Source organism: Sinocyclocheilus anshuiensis, unplaced genomic scaffold, assembly GCF_001515605.1.
Source record: "Sinocyclocheilus anshuiensis isolate Anshui unplaced genomic scaffold, SAMN03320099.WGS_v1.1 scaffold9, whole genome shotgun sequence".
In the NCBI taxonomy this organism is placed as follows: Eukaryota; Metazoa; Chordata; class Actinopteri; order Cypriniformes; family Cyprinidae; genus Sinocyclocheilus; species Sinocyclocheilus anshuiensis.
This window is the reverse complement of record NW_015540887.1, coordinates 1,428,149-1,447,465: the sequence shown is the minus strand read 5'-3', so window position 1 is coordinate 1,447,465 and position 19,317 is coordinate 1,428,149. Positions and strand designations below refer to the sequence as shown.

Below are 19,317 nucleotides of genomic sequence, written 5' to 3'. Positions count from 1 at the left end.
CCACCAATGCTGTGAGCTTCAAAAACGCTCGTCAGAAACCTACGGGTGACGTCACGAACACTACGTCCATATTTTTATACAGTCTATGGTTAAGACAGACAGCAAATCATAAATGAACTTAAGTGTCTTCTGACGCCTCAAGGCCTGTTTCATAAAACAAGTTTACCAAATAGGCCAGGCTTATTTCAATTAGTCTGACTAATTTTGAACCAAATCAACTGACGATAAGTCAGACTAACTGAAATAAACCTGGCTCATTTGGTAAACGTTTTATGAAACAGGCCCCTGGGTAGTATGTGTTCCCTGTGAAGTCTTGACATTGCTGTTGATCTGCTGGTAAAAAAAAAAAAAAAAAAAACCGCATTCTCTTAAATCACATCACCTGTTAAAATGTAAAATGTGTCAAGATTCCTGATTTAAAAAAAAAAAAAAGGTTAAGAGGTTAATAGTTACTGTAAATGCCTCTTAAAAGGTAGATACTTTATGTTCAAAGGATTGGCCTTGGCTTCTTGCACTCTCATCTGTACTATGTATACATATTAAAAGGCTGTATAAAGGAAAAGTTCCCTCTAAATTTCAAATGCACCCTATTTTGAGTGGTAATGTTGCAAAGCCATGTACTGTACCTGTGGAGTTACAGTATGAACTCACCCTACATTTCCCTCTGAATTATGCCGTTTGAATGTACCCGAATTATGAGTTTAATGAACTCCCCAGTGTTATCAATGCCAAAAACACTTCCTTCAGTAGGGTGGCCAGTAGTTCATTTATGAGCAGATGGTTAAAAGCTGGGCAGAGCCTTCAGACACTCAGTCGATGTCTGTCATTTAAGACTGTGGTCTGTAGAAAATTCTGTGGTCAATCCCGGGTGTTATATTACACAGTCCTAATTAAGTGATCTTTGCTCATCCAGGAGAATGTTTGTTCTACTGAGACACTGAGACTTCAAATAAGCCACGATGGCTCTGATCTCTTACCCCACCGGAGTGTGTTGGGTCTTCTAAAGATGGAGCCAAAGCAGCCATATACCTCTAGATAAAACCGGCTTAATTAAATTATACTCAAAATATCACCTACAAACAGCGCTATAATATATTTAGAGAATATTTCTGCCATCCTGTTCCCTGGAGGTGGACAAATGATGAAATACATGTGATGGTCAGATCCAAGAGGCATTTACAAAATTCCTGACACAAATGATGAAGGCCATGCAACACTAACTTCCATAAACAGGCTTGATGCTACAAGACTGCTCTGCCATACCTCCCTGCCAAAATGATATATTTCACCAACAGACTGGACCTTTCTTTTCCTCAGATTGTAATCAGTCTTGTGACAGGTTTGGCTTAACTAAGCTCAGATTCAATGAAAGGCACCCCCAAATCAGCTTGCAAGTGGCCCCTTTCCCAAAAAGCTAAGTTGGCAGTATTTTTTCCTACTCATCATTAGAGCACTGATAGATGCATAAACCAGACAGTCTTTAAAAAGCAAAATGAAACCGTAATTAGAAATTCTGTACATTTAAAACTTAAATGTAAAACTATAAATGTGTGTATATCTATATGCATGTATATATATATATATATGTATATATATGAGCTTTGTAAAAATCTACACGTTTCAGAAAGGCGGGGCATAGAGGAGAAACAATAATGTACAGTATGTGGAAAATAATGTTTTTTGAACCTTAAACCGCATAAACACATTTCATTACACCAAATACACAAAATAATGTTCTTTTTAGCAACATCATATGACCCCTTTAATAACTGATAAGTTTACTTCCACCAAAGCACCACCACATTATCAGTCTGTACACAACTCTGCAGCCTTTACAATCAAAAAACAGAGTTCTGCCTTTGAAATACCTTCAACGCAATTACCAGAAAGCATTAGTAATCCCATCAAAAGCCGACCTCCGTCCTTGAAAACGCCATGAAGCAATGTGTCAAGGTCTGTTTTTCCCCAAGTTTAATTTCATTGAGACAAAACATGGGACTGTTATGTTAATACTTTTGTTTGTTCACGCATTTCATTTGTGCTGTTCTTTTGACATTAAAGAGACCAGATGGGCTTTTTTCTCTGACATTTATCATTCACAATTGCACAATAACATTAGAAGGAATAACACAGAAAACTAGAGATGACATGAAAACAGATGGAAATGGGAACAAAGGTACAGATGGATGTGTTATGTAAATCTTTGTTCATGGCAGTATAGTTTTTCTTTTCTCAAATTTGTAACATCGCCTATTTATTCAGAACAAGCCAATGTATTCTTTTCCTTGTTTTGAGCGCTGACTTTAAAAGCATCCTTCACAGATCATTTTGATTCAATCCACTTGTGGACAGTTTGAACTATCACTGTTCAAAATGACGGAAAAATCAGCCAATTATAGTATTATGCTCCCATATTTTGTTGTTTTTGTATTTTCATAGTACCTATTTACTTTTGCATGTGTCCTCTTGTGCTAGATACAAAACAAATGAAAACCCACTCACAGATGTATTTAGTTTTTTATCAGTGCTTACCTCACATACTGGAAAGCTCTTGTCTGAGAACCTGAACCGTAAACCTGAAAAATGTAAAACAAACAGAATCATAATCATACATCAGATTCAGAGCACATGACATTATGCAAAAAAATGTGAAAATATAATTTGTGTTCATTTAAAATCAGCCATAGGAAAAAATATATTTTATTCAAAACTCATTAATGTCATTTCCAAGCCCATCTGATTAACATAATAAAAATAAAAAAAAACAGTTTTTGATAGGTAAGAAAAAAGACAGCATTCTGTATGGATGCCCCACTTTTTAATTTCACAAGGCTACACATTGAAGTAATCCCCATTTGTTTGTCTGTGTGAAGCTGAATTGAGTCAAAGCAGTAATTGAGAGTTAGGAGGTGTAATCAACACTGTATATGGTTCATTATTTTAACAAGGTCAATGGGTCTTACCGTCAGCGGCTCTCCCTGTAAAGCCTGCAGAATGAAATTACTGACCACTCTCCCATCATTCATGTGCATGCGAGACCCGAAGGTGTTGAAGATCCGAGCCACTCTCACCTCTACTCCTTCCTGTGAGACACAGACACATGCGAACCTCATTAACACCATGAGTTCTGCTGCAAGTGTTAATTATTCAGTGAACATGCAGCATAGGTTCATGGGTTTCAGGATTATATGCAGCTGAAGCTCAAAATCTATTACTAGAGCTTCACTGATTTTGACAATACTGAATTCATACATGAGATCCTGATATCGATGTCTTCACATTTTCATTAGTAGTCTAAAGCCAGATCTAAAAATGCTTCATTTCGTTCCTAAAAAAAAAAAAAATAGTAGCAGCATAACAATTGGACTGGAAAATGTGCATTATTTTCAGAATGCAGAAGTATTTTGGTCTGGTTGCCCTTTTGCTTTATTGACAGTAGCACACAAATATAAGTGGGCCGATCTGTAAACACACTCACATTAAGTATGGATGGCATTTGTGATTAACACAGCGACAGACAACATCTAATTTTCAAGCAATTGTGACATTAATCATCAAATTTCCTTGGCCCACCTGTCCAAATGGCAGAAACTCTCTTATTAAAAAGCATGTGGCCCACATATATTTCAGAGGTGTTGGTCATTGATGGAGGGCCTGTAGCTCTGTCAGCATCACAGAGGAAGATACGCAACTCTTTCATGCTTTTACATCATGCAAATGCCAGTGCTTTTATATTTCTAGCATTTCATCTCACAACTTACTTTGGGCTGACAATAGAGCTATTTCTGTAACAGTATTGGTAATAACTAACCATTACCCATCAACACCCTGGAAGTCGAGAGGTTACACAGCTTAAGGTCCTTGGACTACTATTTCTGCATCCCCAAAAAAAAAGTCTGTAAAAAAAAAAAAATCTTTATATGAAGGAATTTTCCATATCAATTTTTCACAGGGGTTTTATCCACATTTTGAATTACCCATTGTATTGTGTTGTGTTTTAGGGTTGAAGGAAATGTCCTTAAACCTAAAGGAAAATCTACAGGTAATTTTCTGCTAGGACATTATCGGTTTTTCTATGAATTTTTTGTTTTGTTTTGTTACAGTGTAAAATGCATTATCAAAAAAAAAAGACTTTTCTCTCTAACAGAGTTTAAGAAGTTTGGAGTATCAAAAGACATCGTTTAATTTCCATAGAGCAGTGACAGAAAGCGTATTAACATTCATTAAAGGTATTTGCATGCACACTGATAACTACCACAATCAGCTTATTGAAATAACCCTTTTTACTGGTTTACATGCAAAACAATTACCTGGCAACACAAGCAGATGACATTTACAAGATTTTTAAAATCAGGTTATCCCCTAGTTGTGGCGTCACAACAAAATTATTTTTGTATCTGACTCATTTATGTAGTCAATATGAGGGGTGATGTTAAATAAAGCATTAAAAACCAGAGCAAGAGGAAACTTATATGGACTCATAATATGTTGCAGTTTCTATGACTGTACCACTTCTCTTCAGGCTAAAGATGAGAACACATTTTTACAATTTCTTGGGTAAAATGAAATTTCCATGGTTACTTAACAGACAGAATAGGATTCTAAAAAATACTAATTGTTTACATTTTTTTTGCACATTTATGTTTTGCTTGAAATTTTTTATAAAGGTTTTCATATTAATATGTAATGTTACATTTTAAAAATAATACATCATTTTTAAAAAGCTAAAAACAAATGTCCACTCAGAAGACAAGCAATGTGACGGAGTATTTGGATGGAAAATAAAACAGAAAAGACTGGTTATGAGGGAAAACATGAAATTATATACCATAATATACCGTGCAATTATATAAATTATGCCATTTTATACCGGTTTAAAGGGGAAATATTACAAAAGAAACGACAACAGACCCTATATAAATATCCAAACAAATAGAATACCCTAAAATAATGTGTAATTACACACGCAAGTTGACGTTTAAGTACACGTCAAACTTTTCTTGCGATTTTGCCACCTGTCATGTGCACAGATATTTGTCATACATAAGAAACGCATTCAAACCCGGACAGGTAAACAGTTGCCGTGGTAATGAACTATGACTTATGACCAACTCATGCAAACTAACTTTTATTTGATTCTGTTTATAAGAGGCTATAAATAGAGGCCTAAAATTATTATAAGAAACTACTGACGTACATGAGGACGACAAGTCTCATCTAATTACTCTGACTCATGCCTCTTTTTAATCCAGAAGAAGACAATACAAATAAGACTAAATTAATTTAGACTTCAAAATATCTTCTTTTTCATTTCACAGAGGAAAGATTCATACAGGTTTAGAACAACATGAGTGTGAGTAAATGATTTTGGGTGAACTATCACTTCAGTGTATATGTTAATGTTAATAATGAAAGTAATGATACGGTGTCAATCGGTCATGTTCATTTAATTGCGTTCCAGAGGTGGTTGGGAGTCTCATGGGACATCTCTATGTCAGAAAAGGTTGAAAACTGCTCTAAACCACTCCATCATCATGAAGCAACACATCACTATTCTCCATATTGCTCCAAGCTTGCCAACCTAGTAATTCCAATCAAAACTGGGTGAGAAGGCCAGAAGACATGGCCACATCAATTTAAAAAATAAAATCAAAATCAAAAGAAAGATCACAGTGAAGAATCAAAGTAAAGAAAAGGTCAATAATTAAAGCTGTTTATTTCTGTTTAAACATCATCCCCCATTCAATGGAACTGCAAATATAATGATGTTTCCAAACCTGCTTCCAAAAGACCAATATGGACCCTTCTGCATCACAGAACCACAGTGATGACACTCTTCAGGGAATTTAAAATATGAATGGCTTACTTATGATCTCTGCATAATAAAATGGGACAGGACAAAATATTGTATATCTTTTATATCTAATTATATCTATATATTATCCCTGTTCCCTTGAGCAGTGCACAGTGCACAAACTACAAGAAGGTAGTTAGAAAACTTTTAAGTGACCATGACATCAAAATTTACAATTCATATTTTTTAATGAATGTTGACGTGTTTATTATAAATAATTTATCGTTGAACTGAATTAACAGCTCTAATATGAGGCATGAAAATAATACCGCTTATAACTGGAAAATATTTCATATTATGATATGAGCTACATAAATCTCTAAAGACAGGCCGTGTAAAGGTAAAACCTGTACTTGTGCCTGCATCAAACACTGGCCTTGAAACAGTGTAAGAGAGAACCTGGAAGTTTAACAGGGATAGTTGGATTTTTAGGTCCAGTAGTTCTATAATTAACTCTGTGGACTTGAATAAAAACATGAAAACTCTCATGAATAGCATTATAAATGAAGGATGGGCTGCAAAAATGCCAGACTACACATAACGGGGACAAAACAAGGACAGCCTACTTAAGCAGCCTTTTTAACAAGCACTAGCCTGATTGCAAGCCTATTGTGTGATCACACAAACACTATGTGTGTGAGCATGGCACATTTTAGCTGTGATGACAAGGCTGTGTGTTACCATTTTTACTACCGGTAAGACAAGTGGGCTGTGCACATACACAACCACAAACCAAGTTCAAGCTCAAGTCATTTCCTGATCTCAGGCTGAGTTTATGCACCCCTCTTAAATTGTCCCATTTGTAAAAAAAAAAAAGACAGGCAAAACAAAAAATTAGGAAAATATAAAAGAACAGACCCACTCACGTTAAAGAAATTCAAAATCTCATTAATATGTGTGGCGAAACTAATCACATTTCGACCTAAAGTGACACTTTCAAAATAGCCTTGAGCAAAACTGTAACAGTTTGCAGTGTAAAAACATGAAGCAAAGCGGTCTTCAGTGAAATAGGCTGAAATAGGCCTTAAATCAATGCTTTCCATTAGGGGACTGAGAAAGCATTTTCAGAGCAATGATGGGTCTCAACAATGCCAGAAAGCTGTAATTCAGGCTGAGCAAACAGTCTCCTGATGACTGAGGTGACAGTAAGATAAAGCCAGAGCCATAAGGGTCAAAAGATCAAGGAAGTTCTTAAAAGAAACTGCTCGATGAGAGCAGATGATGTAAGGGGATGGGGAGAGCGCAGAGGGGATTGAAGTGGGCTAATTAAGTCAATTGGAAGAAAGGCACATCACGAGACACGGAGGTCAAAGGTGACACATCTGTGTTTTTACCAACCTGCATTATAATTGTGAAGGACACTGATGAATAACCAGAAGAGGATGGAGATTAAATTTGAAATATCTACAAAGTGGACTTCCAAGAATGTAATAACCACCAAAACTAAACAAATGAGACAGGAGTTAATTAGAATTTAGTCCATTCATCATATGTGAGATTGTGGAGCAAACACAATGCTGTCAGAGTTGTGGCAGTGTAGCATACATGCTCTTAAAATGCTGGAGCTGCAGCATTTTTTTGGGGGGGTTAAAGGGGTCATGACATGAGAAATCAAATTTGCCTTGATCTTTTGGCATATTGGTCTTTGTACCATTAAAACCTGCAAGTTTCATAGCTTAAAACGACCTCCTCATTATGAACAAAGCATTTATTTAAACAAGCTCCAAAAACGGCTTTGTGACGAGTGGGGCGGGGCCGAGAGCCGTGTTTGTTTATTTTGTTATTAAATGGTTTAAATGTTCACCGGTTCCTGCCTCCTTCTTCCCGTTCTACGAACTGTTACATTGGTGCCGAAACCCGGGAAGGAGGAGGCGGGAACCGGCGAACATTTAAACCATTTAATAACAAAATAAACAAACACAAAAGTAAAGCGGCAGCCCCTCACGGATGACTGCTGCACACAAAACACAAATAAGGTCCAGGCCTGGTCCTCTCTCGTCTTCCACTGTCATCGCTCCTCCTTTTATCCTTCCGGAGCTCCTCCGTGGGACACGAGACCAGTGAGTGGCGCAGGTGTCGCTCATTATCATTAAACTCCATCGGCTTTGCTCCGTTCCCACGGCTCTCGGCCCAGCCCAACTCGTCACAAGCTTGTTTGGATCTGAGGTGCCAGATGACATCACCCGGGCACAAACATTTGCATAAACACTGCCTCCAGAGCAAGACATCGACAAATAGTCATCTTCTCACCATAGGACCCACCCACTGGCGTTCAGTCACTTAAAGGGTTAGTTCACCCAAAAATGAAAATTAGCCCATGTTTTACTCACCTTCAAGGCATCCTAGGTGTATATGACGTTCTTCTTTCAGACGAATCCAATCGAAGTTATATTAAAAATTGTCCTGGCTCTTCCAAGCTTTATAATGACATGGGTGGGTGTTTTTGTTCAACAAATTAAAACGTTTTGTCCATCCATATTAAAACATGCCTCACATGGCTCCGGGGAGGGGGTGAATAAAGGCCTCCTGTAGTGAATGGATGCGTTTTTGTAAAATAAATATCCATATTTATAACAATATAAACAGTTTTGTGTAACTTCCGCTAACTGTTGTACACGTGTTCACGATAGATGTAGGACGCAGGCGTAGCGCATGCACGTGTGAGTGTCACGAAAACCAACGTTTGTTTACAGGAGCAAAGAAAGCAAAGTTTCCTTGCTTTAGCAAAGGAAAACCAGTCTCCTCTTGGCTTATATCGAAATCCTCTGACATTTTTCTTTACAAATCCTCGTTTTGTACTTCTAATTTGTGACTGGCATTTTGTTTTGTTCTCTCTCCGTCGCACTTCCGTGTTCGTCACTAATCATCGCGCTACGCTCGTTCGCTTTCTGACACAGTCCATGCGCTTGAGTCTGTCAATAGGACAAATAGAGTGAAAGAACATTCGCTTTGCTTTGTATTGTAAACGAGGGACAGTGTCATGAAGAGTTCACAAAGAAACATTTGTTAAAAGATGAAGCGGTACTAGATCTTACTGCAGCTGCATCACAAACCCTAAGTGAATGCTTCGTCTGGAAATGACCTTTTTTTTTTCTCTCCATGTTGTCGAAACACACATGCAATAGCGAGGGGGCGTTTATACTGTTTCCTATGCAATGATATTAGCCAATCATAACAGTGGCGGATTACTGAGAAGGACCCGCCCCTTAAAACAGGTCGTTTAAAACAGAGGGTCAGAATGAGGTTTGAAAATAATAATTTTTCCACATATTTGTTTTTTTTTGTGCAAAAAACTTTCAACATTATAAGTGAACCTCAAGGAACATATTAAAATAATAAAAAAAACATGTCATTATGACCCCTTTAAACTGATTTTATACACATTACCATATTACATATCGCATTTCAAATTATTTAACACTTTATGGCATATCATATTTTTCTTCAATATTGTGTAGCCCTAGTAAATAGCATAAGAAATAAGTACCGCTCCCATACTACATGTCCTCTGAGCATTCACATAGTATCCAGATCAATATTTAAATGTATTTATTCATTAATTTAAACTATGTAGGCTATATCAAGAACTTTAATAAGTATGCTTTTGACATTGTAAAAGTAGAGACTTTATCTGTAAATGTAACTCTTTCAAATCACAAAGGTGTAATAATGTGAGGTCAGAAGAGAACAGAGTCTGTCCAGAGTCGGAAAGCAAAGCAAAATTAGATAAATAGGAAAGTCAATTGCTATGGATGGAAGGAAGTGCATGAATGGAAGAGTAAATCTAATTGAGTATAAATGAATGCAGTGGAGTGATAAAGCACCTCCACCAGCCCAATTATCACGTCTCAGACGCAGAGATTAGGATGGGTGGACTGATAAATATGAAAAGGAGAGCCCCTTTGTGTAGGAAAAGGAAAAAAAGAAACAAGACAACAATAAAGCAAGGGGAGGGCATTGGACAGAAGAGAGAACGGTTCATTTCTAAGTCCTGGATTTGATGATTTTCATTACTAATCTAAAGTTGAACTAATGGTAATACAGCCTTTCATCACTACAACCTCATGCTTTCATCAAACATGAATATACACCTAGCTTTATAGGGATAACTCACCCAAAAATGAAAACTGACTTGCTTTCTTCTACGGAAAAAAACAACACAGGATATTTGGAAGAATTTTGATAGATAAACCATTTTGGTGACCATCGACTCTCACTGTATGGAAAAAAAAAAAACACTTTGACATTTAGACTCCAACTGAATAACCAAATTTTCATTTTTGTGTGGACTATCCCTTAAGGCTGTGTTTTATGCAAAACAAAAATAATAAAAACTGGCATATTATCCTCAATCTGCATAAAAGGTGGTAAACAGGGAAAAAATAATCTTCTGAACAAACATAAGACAGACTATTACTTCAAATAATTGTCAAACAGCCTTTATCTTTCTCAAATGTCACTGAATTTAATTTTAAAAGGACATGCCAGATGCCACATGTCACTGATGATATTCAAATCAAACTTGTGAGGGAGAATTTCTCATGTGGTGACACAGAGCGACAATGCATGTACTGAAGGAACAATGAATATGATAAAGAAAATCTGAGACTGACACCAAGTGAAGAAAAACAGATAAAATCAGCTGCAGCAAAGGCTGGTGCCAATCAATTACATCACAGTGTTTAACAACAAGACACAGTCAGGAAATTAACATGTCACAAAGAACCAGAGAGCCAGATGATCATTGTGATCTTGCCTGTGTGTCAACCAAACACAGCCCAAGATTATCAACCTTTAGGTAACACCAAGGTGCTTAACAGGTGACCCAATAGACTTTATTTTGTCATTACATCTAATTGTATTTAGCCACTAAAAGTGAGAATTAGGTACTGTGTTTTTAATTTCGCATCAAATACAATATGGTTTTAACTGACGACGTAAATCTATTTATCACAAAAGTGCATCACTCAAAAGGCCATAATATTTGGTACATTAATGACAGAGCAAAATATTCAAAATAACTACCTTCTGATTACCTAACCCAGGGGTGTCCAAACTCGGTCCTGGAGGGCCAGTGTCCTGCAGAGTTTAGCTCCAACCCTAATCAAACACACCTGAACCAGCTAATCAAGCTCTTATAGGCATACTAGAAACTTCCATTCAGGTGTAGCGTCTGGACCACGCTACACAGGTGTGTTGAGGCAAGTTGGAGCTAAACTCTGCAGGACACCGGCCCTCCAGGACCGAGTTTGGACACCCCTGATAACCTCTGGAAATGATCTTGCGCTGTACCAGGGAGCTTAATCCCAATCTGTATAAAACAAACTTTACACATTTATAAAGCCACCTAAAGTATTTATTTTTTTAAAATACATTTTAGTATGAAAGTAATTGGTGAATCATGATTTGCTCGTTAAACATGTCTTTATGCAGATTTCACACACAAATTTGTGCAAATGCATACTTGGGGAATAAGACCCACTGTTTCCATCTAAAAATGCTGCTAATGGTTTGGCTCACCATTTCAGTTTCACATTTAATTTCTCATCAAACAGTGCATCCATCCACGCTGTTGTGAGGTTGCCAAGCTGCCTTGTTTTTCCATAAAATTATTTGTCACTCTTCCTAGCATAGAAATTTTAGCCCTTTGATGTATAAACAATATGTGAGATTCTTGCATCATTATTTCAAGTCCTCCATGGCTTTGGAGGTCTAAGTTCAGTTTGTGACTTTACATTATATTACATTACATTATATGTATTAGCTTCTTTCTCCAATTATAATTGGCTCTCAGACAGTGCGTATTCTTTTATGTTATGTTGCTTGGATAAGAAAGTGACAGCAAAGAATATTGAGTAGACTGGAAAAAGAATATGAAGGCACATTTCTATAGTTCTCTATGTTAATACACCTCGAGAGCAGGATGAAAAAAATTTAATACAGAAATCCATCTAATTTCACTCATACCTGTTTCATGTAGGCGTAACACATCGTCTCAGCAACACGTTTCCCTTCATCATAACAGGCCCGGGGGCCAATAGGGTTCACATGACCCCAGTATTCCTCATTCTGGGGGTGCACCTCTGGGTCTAGTTGAAGACACAAACACACAAACAAGATATACAATACACAACCTCCTATGGTTCACATTTAACACAAACATTTTAAATTGTAAAATGAGGGAGAACTACAATATAATGTTCAGACAGCCATTGTCCATACAACCAAAATTAAAAAAAAAAAAATTGACATTTTTATAAATAGTCGCAGTGCATTTCTATGGCCACAGAACTATGAATAGATAAATGATTTAAAAGACTCTGGCAATAAATCATAAAGACATACAAAGTTTCAAAACATTTGATCTAGGTCTGACATTAAAACTTCATGTGACTTGTTCGAACATGCTGATGATTCATTGACAAAATAAAGAAACCGCTACTTACATAACAGATAGCACAAGTGATTCTAGAGGACCTAAGACCTTTCTCTCTGCTTTAGTTTTTAAAAATCACTACTGTCAAAATTACTGAGATTATGTGAGACTAATGCATGTGGCGACTGCTGTGAAACAGCAGATTAGATTGCCGTACACAGCTGTTATTTCTGAGAGATCTTCCACATCCGCACTCCATTCATTACGTGCTTGTGTGTGGCTGAATAAGTGATAGAACAAAATTCCAGTCACACATGAAATTGTGGTTGTGTGATTTCCTGTTGGACATCAGAGATGACAATAAGCACTTGCATATAATAGATGCACCAGGTCGACAAACTACACCATATTCCGAACAAATGAAAGGCAGCTGTAGAAGAGATTTAATTTCTGTAAACTGTATGGATGACTCCTGAAATCAAAACTGTACAGTTGCAATCACAACTATTCAACCCCCTTGACCTACAAGACATTCTGCTGCCATGAATAAATTTTGATGAAAACAATTAAACCAAGGCAGCAGCACTAGTATAGAAAGTTTATTAATACACCGTTGAGTGATTCTGAGAATGTTGAAAAATTATGAAAAAAAAAAAAAAAAAAAATCTAATTTGCTCTAAACATTCATGTCAAAATTATACAACCCCCCCAAATGCCACATTCATTCTTTATAACCTCCAGGCGCTTTCAAGCTTCTGTCACCTCTCTATTGCAATCCTGGTCCATTCCTAACTTGGAAAAGCTTCTAGATCACTGATAATCTTTGACTGTCATATTGCCACTGCTTTCTTCAAATCCTTCCAAGTATTTCTAATGAGACTGAACAGGCCACTCAAGAACATTCTATGACCAATCCCTGCACCAATCTTAAGTAGATTTGGATGGATATTTTGGGATGGTTGCCTGCTGGAAAGTCAAATGATCATAAAGTCTATGCACCAAAGATATCAAAATTTCTTCCAAAAAGCTAATACTAATATAAAGAATCAACGAGGTCTTTCATACAGTCAAGATTTCCAGTTCTTGAAACAGCAGTTACCTCTATAACAAGACTGGTCCACCTCCCTGTTTGACCATGTTCTTCCACTAATTTTTTCCTCCTTTCTTCTGGTTATATTGCAATTGCAATCTTATTGTAGCCATACACTTTCTAATGTATCAAAACAATTAGTTCTCTATAGTTTTGTGAGAGCTCTTTTGACTTGTGACAACAATTCAATTAACGTAAAAAGGCAGATTTTGACGGCTGGAGCAGAAGTTAGGGTGAAAGCAGGATTGATTTTTTTTATGCACATTCAGACAAACAATCCTTTAAAGCAACCACCATGAAGAATAGTAGCTCTTACAAAGTTTGAAGGCAATGAATGGCCCAACAGCTGAATTGATGGAACTGTCATTTTCTAGTGATAATAGTTTTTCTTTCTTGCATGAAATGAATGCCATTTGTCCAGCTTAAAGATACTAAAGAGAAGAGCAAATAAAAGAATAAACCTAAAAAACAAACAACAAAACCTTGACCACATGTAACTTGGAAGCTACATTTCTCTCTTGATGGACAGAGATCTGTGTTCATTCCCAAATCCCAAATGAGCCGATTATCCAACCATCAAACTGCAGAAGATCAATTGCAAGCTCGTTTTCAGTCAAAAAGAAAAAAAAATCTAAACATCTCAAAGAGATGTGGGATTAACCAGAAAAAGGCTTTGTTGAGTCGTTTCAGGTGCCACAACCTCTCAGCAGTGTAATTATTGCTTATTTAAGAGATGTGCAAGTGAATTGTTCAATTTTTCTTTCTTTGACTTGTTGAGAATAAATCAAAAACAACTTAAACACAATTGTCTGGACATTCCCTTAGCCTTAAGAGCCGATTTCTCCACTGGAAGACATCTTCAGACTTCTGACTTGGAAAAAGCATTCTTGCTTTTACCGTTTGCCTCCAAATTGTATAAACTACAGGTTTTGACATGGACAACTTGGCCATAATATTTAATTTCCTTTTAGGCCACATTATTTGTGTGGTAATTCAAGATGAACTCAAAGCAGCCTCCACTACATCACTTCCACCACCATTCTTCACAATTGGGATCAGGTGTTTTATAATTTCATAGAACAGTCATAAAGTTCAACCTCTACCAAAATCTTTTCAGATTTCAGACTCATGCACACTCACACTGACTGAAGCACTCCTTCCCTCTCCCTTCTAGCTTTTGATTTCAACTAGGGTTGCAAAGGGGCGGAAAATTTCCGGAAACTTTCCATGCGAACTTCATCTGGGGAATTTTGGAAATATTCCAAGTTTGAAACTTACCAGGAATTTATGGGAATTAATTGGTGGAAATTTATAAAACGATCATATACAAACATAAATATAAACATTTTGTTTGATCATAGGTTCACATGCATGCAAACTAATACAAATTTAAAAAATACATTTTTTGGATTTTTGGGGGGGGGGAATCTGTCATCATCTGTCTCATCTGATTTATTGATGAATGAAAACTTGTGAACAGTGTTTATTCAAAATAGAAATCTTTTCTAACAATATAAGTCTTTACGATTACTTTTTATTAATTTAACACATCCTTGTTGAAAAGAGAAAAGACACTGATCCCAAACTTTTGAATGGTAGTGTATTGTTAAAAAAGGATTTCTATTTTAAATAAACAGTTAAAAAAAAAAAAAAAATTCTTTATTCATCAAAGAATCCTGAAAAAAGAATCCCAGGTAATAAAAAAAAAAATGTAAACAGCACAGCTGTTTCCAAAATGTATTATAAATAAGCATATTAGAATGATTTCTGAAGAATCATGTGACACTGAAGACTGGAGCAATGATGTTCAAAATTCAGCTTTGCATAAGAGAAAAACATTATATTTTAAATTATATTAAAACAGAAAACCATTATTTTAAATTGTAATACCAGTAATACTGCACAATATTACGGTTTTGTTCTGTATTTTTGATCAAATAAATGAAGGCTTGATGAGCAAAAGATTTGCAATGTTTAAAACATTAAAATAGTAATGTTTCCAAACTTTTGACCAGTACTGTACCTCTGTATGATAACAGAAAACTGGAAGAGCATCACAGCTTGAGCTAGATTATACCTCATAAATTGTCAATGAAATAGTGCTAACTCGCTTAGATTTTTAATATCTTGATTTTACTGGCTAGCTAGCTACTGTATAAACACTTTTTGGTATTTAATAGTTAAACTTGAATCCCATAGATCAAATATATTTAGAATATCAAAACGTAGATGTAATCTTTCGGCTCAAATGCAGCAAGTGTGGCTTCAGAGAAAATGGAGGGGAATCCCCCTCTTAAGCCCCGTTCAGACTACAAGCGACAAAGCGACACACTCCCATTCATTTCAATGGAGAGCTGGCGATTTCCGGTGACAATGTGCGACAGCGGCCGTTGGCGACGGATGGGGCGTGTCCAGCAACGCAACAAAGTTCAGAATCCTTCAACTTTATGCAAATGAAGAGCGACTTTCGGAAGCGACAGCCAATAGGAAGAAGACGGCAGAGCTGTGATCGTTCTCCTCTCAGCCGTAGATAAACATACACAATGGAAAAAAAGTAGGATCTGATTCTCATTAATTTTTGTTTGTATGTACGGATTTAATTAATATTTATATTATATTTAGTCTTTTGCCTCCAAAATGTTTGTATTTAGCGGCAAGAAACCTGATTCGTTGTCAAGGCAACCAGTAGTGATAACACCCACTAGTTAACCTCATCACCAGCCTCTGGCGACAAGCAGCGACAAAGTTGCTGCTAGTGTGAACGCAGTTTAGGTGACTAGAGGGGATTATGTGTGGGGGAGGGTCATTTTTAGACTTCTGTTTTATTATTATCTCACCTAAATGTTTGTTCCAGTCTATGGTTTGTTCAGTCAGTGTATTTGTTTTTACAATGGTATAGCCTAATTTAGTTGCACAGTATATTACACACAGCACAAGGAAGTTTACATTTTTTTTTTGTAATATTCATGTAATTTACATGAATACTTACCAAGGATGGACATTTTGATATTTTGTGCAGGATTTAAGAAATGATCTGTTCATGTTATGGAGGAAAGCACAGTGCATGTAGGGGGTGTGGCCTCAATAACCCTGCAGTAAGTAGGGTAGAAATTAAACTGAAATTGCATTAAATCAGGTTGTTTTAACCAAGATTATGCTGCAAGATTTTTTCTCAACTACATTTAAGTCCCCAGTTCCTGCAATTTTGCAAATTTCCAGTTTATTCCCATGGAAAGTTTCCAGTCTTGAAAAATCCTGGAATTTTGCAACCCTAATTTCAACTCAAAATGTGGTACAGACATATAGCTAAAGTGCTAAAACTTCATGACTACAGGTCTCTGATCTCAAAAACCAGGTGCACATTGATAGATTTGTCAGAAATGTAGGGTCAACTGTTCTGCAGCGTAACTACTTCTACAACAGATTTCTAAGGAAGTACCAATAGGAGCACAGCGATTTAAGTGTAAGTGTGCTTATGAGAGATATAAATATTAATGCTAGTTTATCGCTCCGATAAATGACTCATTATTTAGTGCTCCCTTTGCATCACTGCTAGCATTAAAATGGAGACATTTGTACACGTACCTCCATACACTTCTGAAGTGGAGGCGAGGAGCAAACGAGCTCCGACTCGCTTGGCCAATCCTGTGAACAGAGAGAGACATGAGCAAATCGGTTGTTAAATTGTATCTAACCAGACAGAGTCTGACTCATCAATCAATAAGTGACTCCCATTGGATGAGTCAGAAAAACCTAAACCAGACATCAATCAGAAAAAGGCTACAAGGAAGAAGCAAAGATATCGTGATCAGGATATCAGTCAAAGAAAAAATGTGTGCAACAATCCACCTTTCACAGCTTAATGTTTGTGCGTAAGTGCTAAAATCTCATTATTTTCATTAAATGTTTTGACTGGCTGGAAAAATGTTTAGATAGTCACTATTACAACAGGACATGCACAGGATGTACAATATAAATGATTATCTACACACTGATGCATTGAGATTTGATTTAAGCTTATGTTTCCCTGACACACACACACACACACACGTACGTGTAGAACATTTTATTACATCAGTTAATGCACATATCACAACAGTAGTGGTCGACCGATATTGGTTTTTTGACAGCCGATGCCGATATCTTGGAAAGCAGGTTGGCCGATATAAAGCCGATATAATTTTATTTATTTTAAATACTATTTAAGAATTTGAAATCATTTGAAAATGGATTTAAAAATAAATGTGTAAAATAAACATACTTATACTTTAGATGACAATGTATTTTTCACAAATAAATAAATTATTTAATAAAAAGTCAACATTGTAACCAACAGGGCACTAAGTAATCTGGGAAATTTGTGTGCCTTGGGAATCATATTTTTTTCAAATAAAGACAAGGTAACAGTCATTTTACATACAGTACACAGTGAAAATGACATGAATATGGCAGTGGGCAAATGGATAACGCGCAGCATAATTTGAAATCACGAGTTTGAAGTTAGTCGATAGCACGTCTCAGTGAAGCTGAACTCTCCTTCTGTCCGCATTCAATTCGCATGGACCGACCGTCATGCAGAGCACACGCGATCATGCAGAATACAAATGCACACTTCACAAGATCTCAACTAGATTCGACTAAGTTTGCAAGGTTTGTGAAATTAAATGTTCATTAATAGACTTTCAAAGATTTGTTCAAATGATGTAAATGCGTATTTGCTGAATGCTGACAGCAAACGAGACAGTATTATAATGTTTGCTTTTCAATTACTAATAATATAAAAGCAATCGTTATAATACTTTTTTGTATACATTTTAATTATTTTGTTTAACCGTTCTATCTGATTATTAGACAGACTTCTATCCGTATTAGACAGAACTATTAACGACGACAGCGAACAAGAGGGAGCATGTGAGCACTGTGTGCTCAGACGCTGCCGTTCTCAGCGCCGTCAAAATAAAAGTCCCGCCTTGAAAGCATCGGCCAAACAGGAAAAACTTATCGGCCAATGTCGATATTTGAAAAAACGCCAAATATCGGGCGATATATCGGTCGACCACTACACAACAGTTTGGAAATGAAATATCAGGAGCGTGGCACTAAAAAGTTAATGCTCTTTTGCATTTGAAAATAACGTACCACCTACACTAACCGATAGTGTGAGAAAAAAACTAACTTGAGATAAAAATGCATTTGCTGACGCAACCATCCATTTTAACTTGCTTCTACAGGCCTTTGAGTTCATTTACGTGACTTGTGTTTCTTGAGACTTGTATTCAAGCAACACAAGTGCAGTGCTGTACTGGGTGAGTTACTGAGCAAGTTTACTGCATCAGAAAAGCAACACATATGGAGTTGGTTATTGATGCAAACATCAAAAAGTGTTAGTTTTCAAGTCACACGCAATATTAAAAGTGTTTTGAGGTCATAACATTGTATTGTGAAAGTAACTGTGCAAAAACAAGTCTTTAAAATTTGATTATATGCCCCTGTAATAATTTGTGTAAAAAGCAACAAAAGTTGCAGCTGGAAACTGTAGTGAAATGTATGTATCTGCAGTTTTGCAGATATGTAGCCACTACTAGCCAGAGTCACCTATTTCCAGTGAACCTGGGTTGCTTAAAAGGGTCATATGATGCAATTTAAATTTTTCCTTTCTCTTTGGAGTGTTACAAGCTCTTGGTGCATAAAGAAGATCTGTGAAGTTGCAAAGACTAAAGTCTCAAATCCAAAGAGATATTCTTTATAAAAGTGGAGTCAACCACGCCTACCTAAAACGGCTCGTTCTAACACGCCCCCACATGTCTACGTCACGATGTGGGAAGATTTGCATAACGCCGCCCAAATGTTCACGAAAAGAAAGAAGGCGTAACTTTTATTCTCGCTGTAGTATTGTTGTTGCCGCCGCCGCCATGTCGTGAAGGCGCTGTGTGTTTCGTTGTGAAAGCGAAACTACTTTGTTTGGCCTTCCAAAAGAGGACGATATCCACTTCGTCA

At 36.6% G+C, this 19,317-nt stretch overlaps 1 protein-coding gene across 2 annotated transcripts in view; it reads right to left on the bottom strand.

Moving 5' to 3' along the window:
• Positions 1 to 19,317, bottom strand: part of uxs1 (UDP-glucuronate decarboxylase 1) — a 76,935-nt gene that overhangs the window by 6,998 nt on the left and 50,620 nt on the right. For both annotated transcript variants that reach the window (XM_016486467.1, XM_016486466.1), the window contains 4 exons: positions 16,906 to 16,965; positions 11,822 to 11,943; positions 2,964 to 3,083; positions 2,533 to 2,576 (listed from right to left, as the gene is read on the bottom strand). In XM_016486467.1, the coding sequence (XP_016341953.1) occupies positions 2,533 to 2,576; positions 2,964 to 3,083; positions 11,822 to 11,943; positions 16,906 to 16,965 (346 nt within the window). The remainder of the gene's footprint in view (positions 1 to 2,532; positions 2,577 to 2,963; positions 3,084 to 11,821; positions 11,944 to 16,905; positions 16,966 to 19,317) is intronic.